At 43.1% G+C, this 21,856-nt stretch overlaps 1 protein-coding gene across 2 annotated transcripts in view; it reads right to left on the bottom strand.

Moving 5' to 3' along the window:
• Window positions 1–21,856, bottom strand: part of LOC105454181 — a 110,106-nt gene that overhangs the window by 3,703 nt on the left and 84,547 nt on the right. For both annotated transcript variants that reach the window (XM_011696613.1, XM_011696612.1), the window contains 2 exons: window positions 2,447–2,662; window positions 117–277 (listed from right to left, as the gene is read on the bottom strand). In XM_011696613.1, the coding sequence (XP_011694915.1) occupies window positions 117–277; window positions 2,447–2,662 (377 nt within the window). The remainder of the gene's footprint in view (window positions 1–116; window positions 278–2,446; window positions 2,663–21,856) is intronic.

Raw genomic sequence — 21,856 nt, 5'->3', positions numbered from 1 at the left:
ACGTAATAGATGACGATAAGAAAGTTAATTAGTCGACAGTCGAGGTATTTAAATTACTCTTGCGCGAAATATTTAACCGGTCTGTGCATATACGCGGCTTATATTGTAGCATTTACCTGCGGTCTCTGTTGGACGAGACGGACTCCTGATCCGTATCGCCGAAGAAGCGGAGATTCTTTTGCACGGAAACTCGTTCAGGCGCAGAGGAAGCTTCCTCATCCTCGGTGCCGGTCGTCAAGATCTCGCTCTCGGGTATTCTCGGCTTTTTATCCACCGGCTGCAAAGTTATCGACGCTTCATTATTCATGATCTCGAGGGATGAAGGGGGAGGGGGACACACCAAATATAGCCGCGCACGGATTATTTCTGCGTATAACAATTACGCCCGCTTATTCCAAATATCGATTTATCGAACGTTATAATTTCGCGCACAGAAGACGGACTTTGCAAGTGCGATAGATTGAAACGTATCGCTCTAATGATATATTATTCTGTAGCACTATGTAATTTTCATAGCTAAGCACATACTTGGCTTCAGTTTCCCGACTTTTACGACGGGCGGTTTCGCCCGTCTCGATTAACTTTGACTATAGTTTAATTCTTCATGAGAATCTATATAAAAAAAATTCTGTTTTAGGCATTTTATTAAGTAAAAAAATATAAGAAAGAAAGCTTTCTCCGTATATTTAAGCTACATAGATTTTTTATCTTTTATTACCAAGATTTCTCACAACTTTATTGTGAGAAATAAGGTTCAGCAAATGCGAAAACTATTTTAATTGAATCTTAATAGATCCACAATGACAATCAGGATTTTTCGTCTGATGAAACACGCAATATAAATATATTCAATAAAAAGTTAAGTGGATATGAAAAAGTTTTTATCCAATAAAAACTTATTACGTGTCTTCTCGGAGACATTGTCCACTGAGTAGGGAATAATAAGATTAAGGATAAGGATTAAAAGGACGCGCTTCAAGCTACTAACGGGAATGCGAGAAAATAGAATACGACGCGAAACAGTAACGCAGACCGGAGTCTTCATTGTCAATTGTTCGAGACGAGCGCAAAGTCAGACATAACTGGCCTCCATCGAAGGTCGCGATTTTTCGGAATCCGGCCCCGTCTCTCCGGCCGGCCGGGAGAAAATCGCGCGAGCGTGTACAAAGCTGTATTCTTCCCGTCGGCTCGCAAAAATCGCGGCCTCCCCCCGTGGTTGCATCGCACGGCGCCTTCATGAGTCATGATTCTCCCCGGGCCGACTCATCCGATAGATCATCGTCCACGGCGAGATTCATACGCACGCAATCATCTCGAACGAGCGCGCGAGCGCGCGCGCCCGCTCGCTCGCGCGCGAGGAGAGCGGCGCGTCTCTCCTCTTCTCTTCTCTTCTTTCCGCTGCCCAAGATCGGAAGAGAATCGGGACCTGACAGAGATTATTCCCGTGCGCGCGCGAGCGCGAGTGCACGGGACGATGGTCGTCGGCTTATAGGGCTAGGCAAGCAAGCCTCCTGATCGGCACTTAATCTCGCGATTAAATTAAACCACAGAGCGCGGAGTTAGTTAAGCATTTAATCAAACCGGTAATTGGAGGTTGCGCTGCCCTAATGGCTCCGCGCAGCGACCCGCGATCTGACTGATGAATGCGCACGGGACTGGTGCGCGCGAGTTGCGCGCGAGATAACCACGGCACGATCCGTGGAGAGTGCGCTCGTTATCGCGGATAATGCCTTCGAAAAAGATTCTAGGCCTCTCGGAAGGATGTGATTTGTCGCGTTTTCCGATCGATTCCTAAATACGATGACGTTTCCTCGATGATTCCAAATACGATCCTCCTCGCCCACCTAGACTTGCCGGTTTCGGAGAAAGACACACGTTTGTCGGTCTCTGAGACTCTGATTACTTTATACGAACTCGAAAATGACGTCAACCGGTGGAAATGTTTCATATCCGTTTATATATATATACTATCATTAACGAGGTCACCGGGTTTTTAAATAAGGCATTCCGTGCGAAACAGTCGCAGCGAGGTTTAACTCCTTACATTAAAGTTTTCGTAATCATTTATCTATTTGTTGAATACTCATATCACAAATACCTATCGAACGCTTTCTTAATCGTGCAGTTGATTTAATTTCTTCTGGTTTTTCACTTGATAATTAAAGAATTCAGTACAACAATTGATACATATATCTTTTTTTAGACTTGAAAATAGAATCTAAATGCACTTTTCAGGATCGAATTTATGTTTTTCAGAAAACAGATCAGGAGGAAGAGGAGAGGAAATATATTGTATGGAAAATCCATTAGTTAACTAAGATTTTACATATGACAATAATAATCTTATAATTAGTACAGTTGATAAGTTCTTAAGAATAAGCAAAAATAGAAGAGTTGTAAGAGAAATAAAAAATTTAAACTGTTAGGAATAGGAAATGACGCTTACTGCAGCATTGGATTTGTTCTTCCTCGAGAGGGACTTGAACCAGCCCTTCCTCTCCGCCTCTTGGCCCTGGTTGTCCCTGGTCAGGGTGTTGCTGGACTCGCAGAAGGACTCTTCCTCTCTGGTGAGAGTGCCGGTAGATCTCGAGAGTCTGGTCGGTCTGGGAGGGCTCGGACTGCCACTAGGTGTCGATAAGCGTCTGCGTTGACTATAATCCTCCTATAAGTCAAAACAGAAAAATCGCATGTTACATTCAGCGACTCAGCGTCTTTCGAAGTACTATCTCTATATAACTACCACTTTCTCATTCGAGCATAATTCTCTTTCTGAGCATAATTTACTTCTCAAATCCCAGTGGGAGATCGTATTCAACCGTTATCCGATTAAAGAATTTGTAGCTCGGAGAAACAAAGTGGACAAGGAGAAATATTAGGTCCAATTGGCGTTCTTTCATGACGTTTCTTCGCGACAGTTCCATTTCGTCATTGTAATATTGGTTTTGAATATCTATAAATCGGAAGATTTACTTCCCGGAGGTTCCAGCGCAACGAAATCGTACAATCAAATCTCCATTTTGACGGGGCTAATAAAAGTGCGTGTTACCCGCTTTCGTTATTTATGTTAATCGCCGTTTCGCCAATTACACACGATTGACCGATCGTCGCGGCCTTCCATTTCGCTACTCTATTCACGGAACGTAGGCGCAAGGCCTCGACGGGCCCCGCCGGCCTAGAAAAACTCGCCCCCTCGAAGCTGGGAGGACGCGCGCGAAGATACACGCGGGCAGGCAAAGCACGCAGGCAGGCAGGCAGGCAGGCAGACGCGTGTCCGTTTCATTCCCGACGACGTCCACGTCGTCGTTATTATTATCATCGCGTTTTGCATCATCACCATCATCAGCGCTGCCACCTCCGTCATTTACTCTCGCTCTCGCGCATGCATAATGCGTGCCGGCGCGCTACGGCTCCAGGCGCTTATCACGACTCTCCCCTGTTTATTCATCGGTATTCCGGCAAAGACTACGCCGACGATCGTAATCGCAGCCGCCGTCGAGGCCGCCGAGGCCGTCGCCGGTACATGCCGCACGTAACGCGCTCGGAAACTGCACAGGAAGTATCGCCGCGTATCGACCTAATCGGAATGTTAATCTCTCGCAGATCAATTGATGCGATCGACGCGCGATTGCGCGCTAGTTCTCATTGTGAAATCAGGACATCGTCAAGGAAACATGAGCGTCTTGCGTGAATAAGCTTAGCGAACATTGAACACGTAATATATCATCTTTTCGAGTTTATCGGTTACTCATCAGATTATTGATTATCATGTGAATCGATTAAAAATATATTTTTATCTGACATTTTGTTTTTCTATCTGAAAGCTAGAAAATTGAACGTACAATTTTTTAGAAGGTAATAATACTAAATATCTTTTTATGTGTGTTAAGTTCTAAAGAGATTAAATAATATGTTAGGGAAGCTATTAAGATATATCTTTATTATATGCATATAGTTATAACGAGACCGTAGTTATTCTCTCGTAGTCTTTCACGTCATCCAAATAGCGAATCCGTTTAGATACTGCAATTTTTTGAATTGTATCAGACGCGCGAGTAAAGGAACATTGCGGCGATCGATGCAGATTTTACGAGTCTCTCTCTCTCTCTCTCTTTTTCTTTCTCGCGCGTGCAATATGCCGTGTACATACGACGGAGCTTTCAATACGCAATATAATAACATATCACGGCGCGGCCGTGTATATAGATGTGTGTACCCACCGCGTATAGACTCTTAAATGACTCACAATGAATAGCCCATATCGCGGAATCATCTGCATAGTACAAGCACGGTGCGCTTCCCTGGTACTCTCCATATATACGAGCAACAATATCCCGCGTGCTTTCCATAACGAGTCGCGACGCGCACCGACGACGACGAGGACCACGACGACGACGATGACGACGATGACGAGGACGAGGACGAAGACGAAGAAGAGGTCGAGTGATGCTGAAGACGAAGAAAAAGTTGAGGTCTCTGATACAGAAAGGGAGGGAGGTGGAGGAAGGGCCTAAGGGCATTGTGACCCACGCACCGCCCTGCTAACTCTTATACCGTCCGTGGCCTTCCTCCTCACCGCGTTCTTTTCCTTCCTCCTCATTCTCCTCCTTTTCCTCCTCAGATTCTCTCTTCTTCTTTGCCTTCTTCGTCCGCGGGGAATGCGTTATGCGCGGAGAGAGCTACTCCCTTGCCCTTCTGTGACTCGGCGTGGGCCGCCGAGATTGGGCTAGGTCGCTTACGTACCTAAGTGCGTACGCATGCACGCGTGCACGAATATGATACACGTGCGTGCATGCGAGTGCATGCGTGCGTACGTGTCATGTGGCCACGATGCGTGCGCTAACGCGCACGTGTATCCCCGGCGCATAACTCTGCAACATTAAACCGCTCGCCGTAGGTCACCGTAGATTACGCATAAATTCCGAGGGATGCGATTTACGACGTTAACTGGCATCCTGGTCTGCCTCCCCGCCGCCCTCCACCTTTCCAGATTTTCTTCCCGCCATCTGCGCGCGACCGGTCGCCGCCGTCGTTGCTGTCGCCGCCGGTAGGCAAAGAAAATCGGTCACGAGCGAATCGAGTTTCTTCCTCGTCTTCTCGCCCTTCTGCAGTGTTTGACGCGTACTTCTCACCGCGGTGGTGCAACGACTTTCCCACTCGATTGAACATTCATTTTCGAAGGGAAGTAGTCTCCATGTTTTTAGCCTTTCATTTGTAGTCTTCTATTTTTACATTTTTATCTCGCATCAATCAAAAGGTATCAATTATTAAGAATTTAAATGATGTATAAGTAATTAAGTGTTTAACATTCGGTTTCTAATACGATTTGAACAGAGATGTGTGTATTGATATATCCTTTTCAAGTTCATAATTTTATTTTTATATTTAGATAAAACACAAGAGCAATTACATTTACAGTCATCACATACATTAATAAATCAATCTTTTTAATATTATTGTTAATAATAATATAAAGAATTGATAAAGTATTAACGGTAAGTCGTCGATGCATGAACGACTATTTTATTTTTAGAGATATTTCAGCCACTATTATACAATATATGTAGAATAGACATGCATAATAAGTACTTGCTCCAGAAAAATATTAATCTTTAATTTGTCCGATAAAATATAAAATTCTCATTAATATTATGAGAAGCTTAATAACTGTTCAAGCTTAATAACTGAAGCCAAATGGACAGATATTTAAATTTGGGGATTATCTTCCCTGTATAATTAGTGTCATAACATTTTGTATTGATTCAGTTGTAAGGGAATAATAGGATAGAAACGAAATAATAAGCTACGTCAGTATATGATCGGAGATGCAAGAAGTATAATAAGTATATATATAGAAGCGAGGGAATCCTGGCGCTGTATAAAAGGGAAGCATTACTGTAAGATCTGTAACGCGCAAAGCCGCAAAATAAACGAACGTGTACGTAATTGACATTGAGACCCCTGTCGTATCGGGACCACGAGTAGTGGTTCGTCGATGCACGCGCGCGTGCAACTGATGCGTAATAGTGGCCAAACATACTGAGGAGAGAGGAGAGAGAGACCCGCGGCAGAGGAGTGAGCCAGGTTGGAAATAACCGCGGTGAGAAAAGCGAAAGGAACGAGAAAAGAGGGAGAGGACGGACCGCAAGAAACATCCACCTTGAATATCGCCGGCGGAGGACGGGATGTGGTTTGACCAGGAATGCGCATCTGGAGAAGATCGCGCTACCATGCGTTAAAAGGAATCCGTTATGATTTTTATGCCTGCCATCCCGTCCGCTCCAATTTCCCTCTGTACAAATACAATGGTTCGAGATGGGAAACATATCATATTCAAGATATCGATTTAGAAAGATCTCATGACATTTCTGAGGCCGTATTTCTAGAACGACTAATTAAAATTAGCTAATCGGACTCTAGTTGAAAGTTGAAGCAATTTTCATTATTTAATATGAATATTAATTCAATTTAGTCTAAATTGAATATACAGTATTAAACAATGAATGACAAATAACTGAGGTGGCGTTAAATAAAATTAATTGTTGGATGAATAATTTTATGATTTCAATATTGATCAAGTAATTTATAAATATTACGAGATTTTTCTCTCATACAAAAAACCACAGATTCTTTTATAATGTAGCATACTTTGTGTAGCCTGCAGGCTTCCGTCCCGAGGAATTTATTCCATCCTGTGCACAGATTATATAAGTTTTATTCACAAAACCTTCCTCCCCTTCTAAGAATCTGTTCTGTCGCATAACTTTCGCATAACAAGGTTTTATATTAAATTGCTGTATAATGTTTGATATAGTATAGAGAGATTTTATCAATTCATTAGTACAGAACGAAAAGTACGTGGAATGTAAGCGGAGAAATAAAAGCTTAATTGCGTATCTTGTCGCACTTTCCGCACTACCAAGTTAGGGAAATGAAATACGATTACGAATTCAAACCACATACTTCTCCTCACGTGCCGATGTCAACTCGCTTATTTGAGTGCGAACCGACATCGGAACGCCCTGCATAGATAGGTGATGTTTTCTCTTCGGGCGCGCGGCGTCGGCGTGGTGCCCGCGTGCATTGCTCTCGCGCAGCTCCTCAGCTTCGCCTTCGGGAATAATTATAATTGATGAAATGACACTGCGAGCCGGACAACGGGGATTTTATCGAGCGGTCGCGATCGCCTCGGGAGACGCGAGGGAACGCACGGCAGAAGAGACGCGTATATGCGTGTACGCGCGAGGCTCGCAGCGACTTCTAACGAGAACGACCGCCCCGGTAGGTGCCTCGGCGACGTCGATGAATATTAATTATTCCGATCGTGACGAGATGCCCCCGCACGCCCGCGCCGCGTTTCCCGCACAACTGGTCCGCTCTCTGCCGCTCGAACGATTACAACAGTCTATTTGCAAGTTTGCACGCGGTCTCTGCCTTCGTGTAAAGGCTTCTTTTCTTCAGTCCGCTCGTCTCTCAGATACATAATACACGCTTAGACTAATTATCTAATTTGACAAAATCATGGCTGCTGATATTAGTCGGATTGTTAATTAAAAAATATCTTTTATACAATAGCAGTAGCAATTTAACGTGATATTTTGAACGATAAGATTAAGACAGTGTCGCATCAATTTATGTTGTCTTGTTGTTTTCTGGCATGACGCTTTTTAATAATTAAAATATGGGGGTATGTCTGTGCACAATAAATATGTAGTAAGCGAATGTACTTACTCTGACTCGTGTACTTCAAGATTATTCTCGTATTATTAAAAATTTTGTCTGACAAACGCTCTCGAGAGATCCTCTTTCCAGCAGGCGTAATAAACATCTCTTTTCCCTCTTATCTCGTATTCGCTTTGACAGACGGTATCCTAATTCGCGCGGTCGTATCTCGCTTGAATTGCTCGGCGCTACTCGCAGGTACGGAGCGAATAGGTAATAGAGCCGCAGTTAGTTGCGAGAAGGACCGTATCTCCCCGGTATCTCTTTCCCCTTGCCGATGTCGGCCGGTACACCCGGCGTCGTGTACACGACCGCGACCGGTGTGATACATACATATACAAATACATACATACATACATATATATATATATATGTATATATATATATATATGTATGTATATATTGAGCGTCCGGTGTGTAGACTCCAGACTCGTTGCTTAGAGGATGTTCTATGCATAGTTACCGAGGGAAAGATGTATCTCCTCGTATCACCTGGTGCAAACCGACCGGCCGGACGACCCCAAGCGAGGATTTTAACCCGACCTAGACCAGAACGTAAAGACGGACATGGACAACGTGGGGAGGGGATAAGAGACAGAAAGGAAAGGAGGAGCGGGAGAGAAAACCGGCGCGCAATGCGGCAGGTAGAATCGTATCGGCAAATTGCGATCGGCGACCGCCTTGTCGGTGACTCCCCGCGGCAGGAATAATGCACCGCGCGAGAGACAGGGAAGAAAAAGGGAGAGTGTGCAGGGTGGCAGGAAGAGGGAGGGAGGGAGAGAGGGAGGGAAGGGTGGAGATGAAGAGGCTATCTCTGCTATTTCACAAGTGATACGAATATCCGGCATTGTTTAGGTCCCCGGGGCTCGAACTTATCTGCTCGCGATCGTTCCAGGAATCGCGTACGCGGCACGTCCTCATTGATACCTTCCTCTCAAGCCGACTCGCGCGTGGGCCGGACGATCTAGTTGAGGCTGCCAGATAGATGTAGTCGGATGTAGTGCGTTGCTGCCTTCGCAGGTTCACGTTTTTTTTTCACTGCATTGTTTCTATTAGACGCACGTGAATTCGTAGATAAATGAATTTTCAACTTTAATATTTATTAAGGAACAAAAGGTTGAAAGAAAATTTTCACGTATATCAATTTACACGAATAAAAATATACAACTTTTCTCTTCCTCTCTCTCTTTATAGAAATAAAAAAAAATAGAATAAATCTAGACTTGTTTAGAAATACTGAAGTCTTACATTAAAATACTTTCACAAATTTCGAAATGCGCAGGTAATACGATTTATCGTTTCGCTTAAAGTTATATTTTCGAAATGATGTTCAATTCTTCTAGACTTGAACGTGGTGAGTGATTTTAAGATATGCGAAGTATGCGTTTCAACGCGCGGCACGAAGTACATTCGATTTATGAGAGCTGAGAGGAAGGAGATTCGCCGCTAAATGACCGAAACTTATCTCAATTACCGCGAGATACCGTGGACCGTGCGAGCGAGTCTGTCTGCTGTGAAAGCCGCGCTGGTGCTTTCGCACGGGATGACTCCGTTAATGGTACAACTATTTCGAGAACCTCGCGATCTCACGGCTAAACCTTCTTAACCCCTTATCTATCTCACCCAGGCTCTCCCGCCAGACCGCCGCAAACTTCCCGGCAGCTCTGGACTCTGTTCGCGCGGAGCGTCCGCTTCAGAAGAGAGTGACTTCCCCTTCTGTCTCTCTATCTTCCCTTTTCCTTTTCTTCCTCTTTCTACGGACGGCCCGAGCACCGTTGTGTTATTGTTATTGCGGTATGCACGTGTCGGTGTATACGCGATGCACATGACCGCCATCGTCCGTGTAATAGCCTGTGAGAAACCATCGCGTTGCGCCGCGGAGATATACAACGCGAATAGGAGAGAAGAGCGGTGCCTCCTCTTCCCGCGTGGTGTGGTATCCACCGCCGTCGTCTCTCCGAGCGGGCTTCTCTGAAAAAGACGTCAAGAGAGACGTCTATCCCCGGCAGGCACGCAGAGTCTCCTCCGCCGCGTCTTCTCCTTTCGCTTTTAATCTGCATTGCCTCTACCCCACCTACCGGAAAAGGTAGCCGATCGTTCGCGATGCTTCTCGCCGTAACCCTTGTCCTTGTTCTCTCGCTTGATAAAATTGTAAATTTTCATTCAAGCGGTAGAGGCTTTAATCTAGAATTTAGAAGATGCTCGATGTATCAAAAGATTCTGATGATTATACTGAGCTTTCCGATTTTATTTTCAGATTTAAATTTGTACGCAAATTAACTATATGCGAACAAGATAATGCATTGAATTTTTATGTAATTTATCCTCCCCATTTTATGGAACAGATTAATTGTTTACTTATTATGCAACAAACAAATTTTGATATTAGATAATTAATGAATTAGTTAACAAATTTTCTTTATCATTACAATCTAATTGTGAGATAATTAAATTCCTCAGAAAGTATGCATAACACACTGAATTTTAGAGGCAAAGATTAATGAGCTTTTGTCTCAAAATTCTTTACCATCTTTTCGTAAAAGAAACTTGTATTATCGCAATGGATTATCATACTTATGTCCATTCATTCGTACGAGCACGAAGCAGACGAAAGAATATTATGGTCGAATGGTCGAATCCAGCAAAATTGGGCACTAAAGACAATCAGTAGAGATCGCTTCATTAGCTAATGCACTCACCAGCGTCTTTACGAGCGCGAGTAAAGCATCGTTATTGCGAAATTAGGCAGTCGGGCCGTTAAGGGCGATGGAGGCGAGTGTAAGGCAAACGGGCGATAGTACTAATGACGATACTCGCGGAGTATCTCGTTCGGTAACAAACGTTACACACTCGTAATATGCCGGGTGACTTTTTTATGTGCCGCCTCATTAGCAATCGCCGCCAATTTGGTCAGTTTTTGGCTCCCTAAATTCTTCCATCTTTTCTTTGCGTCGAGTCCATTATATGAGTATAAAATTTATTCTTATATTCCAAATTTCGCGTTTCTTCTTACATGTAATAATAATTACATTATCGATATCAAGAAAATAATATTCGTTTCCGATTTGCATGTTGCGCAACGAATCAGATCTGATTCCACAAATTGCTTTGATCGATTAATTTTTAGTTAACAGTTGCATGTCGTGTGTGTGTGTTTTACAATTTTAATGATGAGACAAACAGTAAAATAATCGAATTAATCGTTAATAATTCAGTTTTTTTAAAATTACATTTATCTGGTCCAGAATTATGGCTAGATAAAAATAAAAACTTTTAAGATATCGATCATGTCACGCTTTGATCCAATAATAAGAAAACCGAAGAATCGATTTTTATTGCAAAATTTTAAAATTTAGTACTCCCGCACTGATCCTCCTTCAATTATCATATCGTACCGTTATTCCTGATGGCTCTTGTACGTCTTTTTCATCTCGTTGTGAATTACTCAACAAGAGCCTTTACAAGATTTATTAGTACTCCCGCCCGGCACGAACCGGTAGTAACCTCAGTCGAGAGGAACCAGATGCGATCGAGACAGAGCGGCGTGAGTCGCCGCGAGTGCTGCATCTCGCGATGGATGTTACCGTCGGCCACTGGGAGACACCTCGGCGATCACCCGGAACGAAGTCGTTTATTTGCCGAATGACACAGCGACCGTCCGTTGGCCGCGCTCGTCGGTCGCTTATTTTATTTTATTTTATTCTTTTTTCCGAGATATTTAAAGGAAAATAACCGCGGGCGATCCCGATGGCGGGCTCGAATCGCGCCGGTTCAACGACGCGGAATTTCTCGATCGGACCCTTTTCTCTCGCTCGAAAACGCGAAGAGCCGGGCAATCGGGATCGAGAAATCCGCGGGGCTGACCAAGTACTCCAAGTATACTCGAAGGCATGGAGCGACGCGCGCGGAGGGCCTCCAATTGCTTCCTGGTCTCTCGATAACAGCGCACGACGGGCCTCTCGTCCCCCGTCGTCCCGCGCCTCGGGACGATAATTCCGGATTAACGACAGGACGTCGGTATCGATTGTTTATCGTGTGAAAGACCGTCCGTGAACGATCGTCCATTACGCCGCCCGCCATGCTGCACGCCGCGCTGCGCCGCGCCGCGCCGCGCCGATCAGCGCGAACAGCGGAATAGAGAGAGACTCGTACCACAACCCCGATATCTGCCCTCGATAATCTCCCCGCAATGAAGAAGGTTCTCCTCCGGTTCGGAAATTCGCGGAATATCGGGCTACGAGCGTAAAACCTCCTCTTTTCTTCACCGGACGGGATAACGACCGGCAAAATGTCGTGGTTTGCGGGACTTGGAAAATAGTCTCGTTGAACCGTACGACATGAGTTCTTTTCTTATACTTATACCTTTTTTGTTAAAAATGCAATGTTAATGTTTGCGCAGAGCGAGACGGGTGCTCTGGAGAAAATCGATGAAATATTTTTCTCGTCGAGATAATAAACTCCGGAAAGACGTTGCGAACAGTTTCCTATAGCGCGCCGGGATGAATAATGTATCTGTCGTCGCCGACGAGTGAAGACGGCCGGAATAAATCCTCGGTTGGATATCCCCCGCGACTCCCTGAAAGGAATTTCACGGGGAAGGACAATGGATAAAGGTTTCTCCTGCGCGTCTAGTAATGGCGGGGTGGAAACGCGTAGCGAGAATCGTAACCGTGGCCGCGCCACGGATGAGGACGGAGGTAGCCCTGGACGAAGAGGAGAGTGGAAAGGGAGTGATAGAGCGCATAGGGAAAAGGGAGAGGTCTCGGGCTTCGGCAGACCACAATAAATAGCTATGATATCGTGTTGCGAGTAATTGAACGGGGCTTCATCCGTGGTACATTAACTATTGAAAACGTGCCGCGGATCACACGCGGCGGGACGGAAGGGGCGAATGGATCAAAGGAGGAGGCACGGGGGGAAGGGACGGCAAATAGAGGACGATGGGTGCATTATATTCGCGTGCGTCCGCTGTTGCGTCCAGAGGTCAGATTCGTGTCAGGATGATGCGTATCGAAGGTGGTGGTGTGGTGGTGGGTGTATCAATGGATGTCCACTCATCGATATAAATGAACGTTGTACGTCTTTTCTTTCTGATGTAAAGTGATACGCGTATATCCTTTAAAAACTCAAGATATGATACCATCAATCATTATCTACAAATTAAAACGTTTATCTACTAGAGATTTATTATGGCGCCATTTACTGCTGATCTTTTGTTGTCTTGCAATGGCATTAGAAATTTTGAATGTAATTGAATTACATCTAGAAATATTCAAATTTTATGTAACTGAAAGATAATTGTACAATATGTTCAATAGTTCACAGTTTTGACATATGCAACAGTACTTCTTATTGAAAACCGAAACAATTTTTCGTCAAAATAATGATGTTTCTTGAACTGTGCAAATATAGGTAATAAAATTTGTATTTTTATTCAGGTAATTTTAAGAGTTCTATACTTTAGCAAAATTTTAAACTAAGGCACAACTATTAAGAACAATTAAATATATTTAACGAAAACAGTTAAATGGTGAAAACAAAATCGATATCAAATTTTAATAGGAAAAAAAATTCAACAAAACAACAGAAATGTAGGAAAAAAATGTTTCGTAGAAAATATTGCTCCGTTCGTCAAATGCTTGTTACCAAACGCGCTCCGCGCGAAATCTCCGCTCAGCAAAAGAAATTGGCTTATCTAACAATAATCCTTAACCGGTCATTCACTGGTGCATTTACTCTAACCCGCGACCGAGTACCCCACGGGCGGCGCGTAATGACCGATCCCGAGCCCTCGATGCTCGGCTACGTGAGGGCAATATCGTATTGTTGTTTGTTGGGTTAGATACCTTTTTGCTCCCTCCTCCCTCTTCACCCCGTCCCCACCCGCGAGATCAAGTGCCCGCGCGTACCACGGCCGCGATAGCGCGCGGTATACAGGGTATACCGCGCGTCGTTCATTGTTGCCGCTCTCGCTGCAGATAGATCATTCTATTATCGAGATAGCGACGCGCGCGGCGAGGGCCCCGCGTGCACGTGCAGAACACACCGCTGCGCACGGACACGCGCGCGATTTATTCGCGGTACGACGATCACGAACCCCCCTGCCATCGCGCGGACGTTTAATTAGCTGTCCACGAGCGCGTATACTGGGTCTCATTTCACAAAACTATGAGATTTGCAGCTGTACGGAGAATATGACGTACGGTGTTTACTTGCGTTCTTGTGGAAATAACTCGAGTAACTTGGAGAGCGAGATACATCTGTAATAATCTTGATATTAGAAAATACCACGTAATAACCGCGACACTATTTGAGCAGCCACATGTACGGCTTTTCTGAAAGAAGTTCTAAAAAAAAAATGAATAAATTCGTATTTCTTGTATATCGAGGTGCTTTACGTCGTCGAGGACATTGGAAAATTGTAATACAGTGCTCGACTCAGCGATGCATAACACCGTTAGATTGCGTCGATCCTCTCTCGCTCTCGTCGATAATCAGCGCGCGGGTCGATTCTCGCTGCGAGCGGCAGACAGCGTTCTCGCTGCGGCAAACGAATGTCACGTATGAGGAAGACGTCCGTTTAGGATCATCGTCTAGGATCTTTCCGGAATTGGCACTCTACGAGTAACGTGAGCGCTCGTTGAGATGAGATCTGCGCCGTATATACAGGGGAGGTAGAACGATACCTTGAGGAGTTTCTCAACTCGTCTTCCCGGAACCTCGACGGTCGTCCGAGACGATCCTCTCGTCTACGCGAGCCGTGAAAAATGCGCGATAGCTTTCATAAGTGGTAGATTTGCGAGCATGTTGCCGCGTCGTGAGAGAACAGCGACTCTCTGTTTGCAAATTATTGACTACCGCTGCTATTTTAAATAGTCAGCTTAAAAGAATTCAAGTCACTTATATCTTGCTTTGTGTATGAAGAAAGCTTAACTAAAAATAAAAATATTAAACTAGAACTAGAGATATTATAAGTTAGAGAGTTACAAAAACACGTGATCTCTATAAAATATGTTGTCTCAATGGTTGTCATCTGTCTGTAATGATGTTACTCAGCGTCGTATTAAAAGGCATGTGGGCAGATTGAGGTGAGAATCGCATGATGACTATAAAAAAACAGTAGTGGGGAAAGACGGAGGCGATGAAGAGAGATATTGTTCGTGTTACACAAGCACGAATCTGTGTAACAATCTCTCTCTCTCTCTCTTTCTCTCTCTCTCTCTCTCTCTCTCTCTCTTTGTCTTTTGATTATACCTATTGCGTCGAGAGGGAGATTTCCCTTTCGGTGGCACGAATACTCATCCTTTGGCCTTTTTTCCAATGGTGCAATCAGATGAGTAGGTGTTGCGAGGAGTTCGATTGAATTGGTCTCCAACGTAGACTTGCTTTTATCGCTCGGTTCGAAATCACGGTTTTCGCCGGACTGTGAGAAACCGCTAAACTTTCCTTTGGCTCGCTTCTGAGTCCCGTAATCAACAAGCGCGAACGAGAAGCGAAATTCTTATTGAGATTCGAAGCGCCGATTCCCGGTGTCTTCCCCTCTCGCCGTAATTAAATCCCCTCTTATTAGTCGCGCTCGTAGAATTTGCAATCGGCGGACTCTCCCGCGGTGAACCTTTTACTATCGTTTCATCACTGCAAATACTTTGACTTCTTGCCTTTTTGGAGCTCAAGAAGCTTTTTGCATATTAAAATAGAATCTTAACAATAAAATAAATACATTTATTTAATTTAATTATTCAGCTATATTTGCATCTTTGTTAATAATAGTTATTTTTTAGATTAACAATTTGTTTTTTTCTAATGATATTAATATATAATTATATATTCGCAGTTAATTGTATTCATTTTAATTTAAAAAAATCACTTTTTAGAAATAAATGCGATCATCAAATCTCATCAATAATATTGTAGATGACGTTTTCGTTTGATTCATCGTCAGATCTGCTTTGCGTGATTTATCATGTCGTTCCGCGAGCTTTTTAAACGTATTAATTTTTGGAAGGGCTTCGGCGCATTGTACTCTTCTAGATCGTTGGTTCTATTCGAGTGAGGCGCATAACATCATACGCCCGGTCGTTAGAGGTCTCCAGCCTTAACTAACTGCGTTCCTTATCTAAATGGCAATAATAATTGGCTGCGAAGCATATCCCGTATCGATACGACCGCGGCCGACGTGCGGTGCACTGCCATGGGAACAATGCGCCGTCTGACTTACGACGTGCTTAGTAGAGTGGTGGAGGCGGCGGCGGCCTGTAGACGTAACGCGCGAACCGAGATGATAGGCGCGAGGAATGCGTTTCCGAGACGAAAAAGGGATAATTCGAAATTATCCCGGGGGCTTTAATCAGTAATCGCGCCCGTATTATAGCCGCGAGATCTTCCCGCGAGCTGCATTCCTAAATGTCAATAGGCACAATCGAAGAGAAACGCTCGGTATGGTTTTACAAAGTTGTCGATCGTACTGTAATTAACGTTCATATCACGTTCAGAAAATTTGCACTTATTAATTACATTCATTTCAATGAGAGACAAGGATTTCACATCTGTATCTCGAAACTTGACGCGACTTTATTTTTATGAAATTTAAATTTATGAAATAAGTAACTATTCATTATATCTTTATCTAAGATTTTGTTTGTATTTTTTAGATTTTCAGATATACAATATTAGTAATTTTGGATACACATTTATGTGTAAAATTATTAAAGTTATTCAATTCTTTCGATCTTTATTATTATAAAATTTTCTTAATAATTATTTATGATTTAGATTATATCTTAGTAATTAGTTCTTAGAAACTATTTATTTTTTATTGATAAAATGCACGTATGTACGTGAAATTAAATGTCTAACAGATTTCTAAATTAATAACAGAATGCAAAAATAAGAATACAAATCTTCATATTTTAATTTCCAAGAAGTATTTGCAGTGAAAATTGCATCATTCAATTATAAAGAATCTCATTAACCTGACAAATTGCATACAGATAGGAAGCAAAGTCGATGATTAAACCGACGATAACGGGAATAATAATCATAATTACGTGAGAAATAATTGAGATTTCCGCGTTCAACGCCGTCAAGAGCGAGAATGCACGTCTCGCTCTCAATGACTGCTATTGAATGAGTCTGAAAGCGGCCGATCGGCCTTCTAATAGTACGCTAATTAGTAAAACAAGCCACGTAACGGCCGTGCTAATTACAGAATAAGCGAACATAACAATAGCGTTATTTTGCGATAACGCTACGTTAAGTAATCGAAGAAAATTACGAGTATATTAAGAGAGAGTTAATTCTTTCTTCCTTGTAATACGTTCAACAACTTATCTCGATACAAGAAACAATTGTTACATCAATAATTATTAATACAGAGCATAATTTCTCTTATCTTTTCTTTATAGTTTAATCTTTCTAAATGTGTCTTAATTTTTGTGGTTTTAGTTTTGTTATAGTAATAAAAAAAATTAAAATATTTTAACACAGAAATAGAACGCACTAGCAAATGGAATAAGAACGTTCGATTAAGCGAGCAAAAAGCAAAGTTGGTCAAGAGCGCACGCATGCGCAAGAACTATACTTGCCAATCATAAATCAACAATTTTTCTCAATGCAAGATCGAGGCTCTCTAGAGCCTGTAATTCGGAATTTATAATCTGTTAGAGTAAGATCGTTAAGTTGGTTTAAATCCTCCGAGTTGAAAAATACGGACGATGCATGCTGCTGCTGCTGCTGCTGCTGCGCGCGCACCCCCCTTCGCCAATACCCTTCGTTCGCTCGTACATACAATTGCGTAACGTGCAGCGCGCCAATTGCGCCGTATAAACGTCCGCCAACTCGCGACCGGGCAATTATGCCACTAATTCTAAAACGAAGCACGGGCGCGTTTCGCGGGCGTAGCGATCATTACATATTACAGGCAAGGGTAGTAATTAGACGGAGCGGCCATTAAGGGACGAGCGCGCCGTCGTAAATGCGAGGACCATTCTGTCGGGCCGCGGGCTATTTTATCGCGTGCGATTACGTGACGGGGATAACTAGCTCGCTACGTGTATATCCTGTGCCCTGAGAAAGAGAGACCGACGAGAGACCGGGATGATCCACAGTAGCGACGTTCCGCACGCCATCATTCGGTCGTTTGCAATCGGGCCCGGGGCCCTAAAGTGGTCGAGTGAAATAAACGGTTGCATTAGGGCACGTTAGAAATGAATACAGCATAATGAGATGGACAGGGAGAAAGAGAGAATGAATAATGAAACAAAAAATTTTAAGCAACTTCTTCCTAACAAAAGATCGTTTTGTTTCCCTAAAATGATTTCTTGAAAAAACTTTGAAACATAAACGTAAAATTTATTTAGCAAATCATGAGATCAATTCATAGCATTAATGTAATATATCTTTTCGCAGAAAACTACAAATTTACGTTTATTTAACTTAATTATTTATGTAAATTGTAGTGTCGAGAATGGAAAAATACGTGACAAAAATCATATTTGCTACAATTATAATAAAATTTCTTTAACATCAGTTGCCTAGTTTTTATTTTTAGCATCTGAATTATTTCAATATATCCATATATTTTTATTTTATACATTACTGTACATTAGTTATCGAAATTATATTGTGATGAAGGCGGAACAAACTCGAGACCGATTATCAGAATTTGGCACTCGGTCTATTTCTTTCATTTTTATTCGCTGCGTCTGGTTTTAATTCATTCCTCCGTATGCACATTTAATAGTGCTTAAAATTAATTCTATCTCTTCTTATAAATTCTATCATAGCGAATAATCGCGTTCATAACGTAAATATCGGCGTAGCCGAGGTAGCTGCTTAAGCGAGAAATCGATCGTTCCTTCGCTCTTGAATAAATGAGAGAGAAAGAGAGATGTATCCACATCTCTCCCGTTCTTTCGTCTCGTCTCACCTGCATCTTACGAGTGCGAGCGCGAGGATAATTGAGTTCGGCGAGCGCGCGCACCGACAAAGTAAACCGTGAAGCATCGCGCGCCGCGCCGATCGGCCGGGCGACGTCCCGTAGCCGTTGTCTCGTAAAGATTACACGGTGCACGGGTTTCCATAAATATTCATGCTTCCATAATTGCCCCTACCCCGCGTCGCGCATCCTGCTGCCTCGCGAATAAACGACCGCGCAATGAGATTCAGATTTACTACCGCTCGCTCTCTGCGTCGTACGCTTGCTGTCCGGTATCGCGAGCCAGATTCTCAGGCGATCGGTGTCGGGCGACGAGCGACGAGCAACGAGCGCAAATTCGATTGCAAATTCGATGGATTCGATGGAAGCGGACGTTGGCCGCTTTCGTGGGATCGTTGACCCGCGAGCGACAGTTTATGAGCGCCGTATACTCGGAAATCTGAAAAAGGATCATGTAAAACGGAAGAAGCCATTTATCGGAAATTTCGTTGGAATGGGAAAAAGTTGCCACAAAAATAATTTCGAAATAATAGTGAATAATTGGTATTGTATTAAATGCGTAAAATTAAAATAATATTAAAGTCATACATGTGTGGGAAATTATTCGTATGAAACTTCTAAATTATGTATATTAGTATAATATTTTATCCTTTTTTTAATCATTTTATTCTGATTATTATTTTTTTTTTGATCTAACAAAAGTTCCCCAGTTTCGACGAGATTTCCACGCTCGGCATTCATTCTTTCGCTCTGGTGTTCAGCAGCATTCGCAACCGCGTGCTCGGTCGCTTTCATCGATGCAACGCGAGCGGCATTTGGATTGCAGTTAGGCGGCGAGACGGCGCCAAAGGAAAAAGAACGAATCGAATCGGGTCTGCGGTTCTCTTCTCGCGTACTGCGTGCGGCAACTAGGGTTTCCCCGGGACAGGTCAGTTACACCGCGAAAACGTACACCGTCGTCGACGCACAACGGCGATATTGGGCACCGAACCGCAGGAATCAGCGTCGCGGTCTTTGAAGAGAAGAAGGGATCGCGATGCCGTTGCGTCACGAAAAAGGAAGGAGTGCCGGCGCTCCGGCCGAGGAACGGCCTTTAGGAAGTGCGAAGGAGCACCGACGCTCTGCCTCCCTCCCCCTCCAACTACCTGTAACCACCTGTAACTACCCGTAATGGCGTAATAACCAGTAATAACCTGTTTTTCACGCAACACTTTCACGTTCGGATAAGACGGACTTTCGATAGATCGCGCGCCGGCCTACCGTTAGCGCGTGTTGCGCGAATCGGTTCACTTGCGATCATAAGGTCGATCAAGAACATGAAAATCGGAATGGCCTCTTTTTTTTTGAACCAACAAGATCTCATCTTCACGTTTAAACACTTCTTCAGTAATACTTTTGAGAGAAAATCTCTTAAATCTAATGTGAACTAATTAAGGGATACGCAATAATTAATAAAATACGAACTTCCATTTAATTTTGAAAGGCGAGGAGGAAATGTCTATTCAGTAATCAAAAAAAGTACGATTCAATTTGGTCAAAATTTTCTTTAATTACATTCGAGACATTCACAGTGAGTTTAATATGTACCTACATATATGTATATATGTATATGTTTTAAACATTCCTAATCTTTTTTGAAATATTGACTGCGAATATTTAAAAAGGACATGAAACAATAAGAATCTTCAGTTTTTCCAATTATTAACATTCTCCGAATTTGATTCGTTCTTACGTCTAATTATCTTTATATGTCAAAAAAGGACAATAGTTACCCATCGTCGCTGTGGATACGACGCTGTGATTCGCGTCCGGGACGATAAATCTCGGATTTTATGTTATTGACATCGTAGCGCGCAATCCGGTGTTCTTCCGATCTGACTTTTCGTATGCGCTTCCTTTCTATTTTTTCCATTCTAATGATACACGCGTAGAATTTACGTCCATCATTAAACGTACGCAATACCGATCCACCCGAGACGAATATTGATAGCGCACGTCAATAAAGCGAGACGCATTGAGAATTAATTGCGCTCATTATGACCAGTCTTAAAATCAAATTTTTCTATTTCCGATTTATAACGTTTATTGCCGTGAGATACGAGTGCGATAACGAGCGTGCCTATCGATTCGCGAGAAGAGATTAAAGTTGAGAGAAAAATTAGAAAATTTTTTAAAATTCTTCTAAAATATTTCAATACAGAAGTGTTTTTCTTGTATTTTAATACAGAAATTTTTCAGTTAAAGAATTAGATTAAGTACAATTTGCTATGTATCATTTATATGGTCCAATGCTTAATTAGATTTGCATCTCGCACATTTTTTTCTAAACAGCTATAACAAAGCAATAGATTTATAAATAGAATGAATATTATGTATTTTTGTAAACAAAAAAACTTTTCTCAAAAGAGAAAAAAAAATGAGAACAACACCGTGATAGACATCTTGCAATTTTGCTATAAGGGTTTTGCCCGGATGAACACCCTCGTGAGTTAATAGCGAGCGAAGATCCGGAGCGAGATCCGACGCATCTATTTCCGTTGACCGGCACCGATTAGCGGCAGTTAAGCGAGACGCGTACTTAGATCAAGTTCGTCGGATGCGAGGCATCCTCGTTTCGCTAACCACCCTGGCGACTTTTCCTTTGCTGACGCGGGTTGCAGTCTCCTCTGTGCCTACCAACTTACCTACCTACCTACCTACCTACCTACCTACCTATCTACCTACCTACCTACCGACCATTCTCGACTTTCTTTTTCGTCTCCCTCTTTCTCTCTTTGCTGACTCTTCTCCCTCTCTTTCTCTATCTTACACTCCATTGCCCCTTTGAGCTTCATGCCCGCCGCACAATTTGCGCTCACTGGCCTAATGCTTCCCGGCATTATGTTAATTCCTTCCATCGGGGGCTCCCCGAGATATTTGCGCAATTGAAGACTTCGCGGCGCGTGAAGACGCGCTCGTGACCGCCTTCCTTCGTCCCGCGTTGTTCTCGCGCGTCGTTCTCGTGCTTTTCCCTAATCGCTTTGGCACAACATCGCTCGTCAAAGTGTGGCAACCGCCCACTCGTTTCCGCCATTGTGCTGATTTACGATTCTCGAAAATCGCTCCGGAGAGATTCCTTTGCTTTAGATTCATATCTATACGTGATTTACGTGAAGTAGTGAAGTATATAAGATGATGACGAAGCTGTGTTGCGTTAAAAAA

The sequence above is a fragment of the Wasmannia auropunctata genome, unplaced genomic scaffold (assembly GCF_000956235.1).
Source record: "Wasmannia auropunctata unplaced genomic scaffold, wasmannia.A_1.0 LD335987.1, whole genome shotgun sequence".
Lineage (NCBI taxonomy): Eukaryota > Metazoa > Arthropoda > Insecta > Hymenoptera > Formicidae > Wasmannia > Wasmannia auropunctata.
This window is presented reverse-complemented; position numbering and strand designations above follow the sequence as displayed.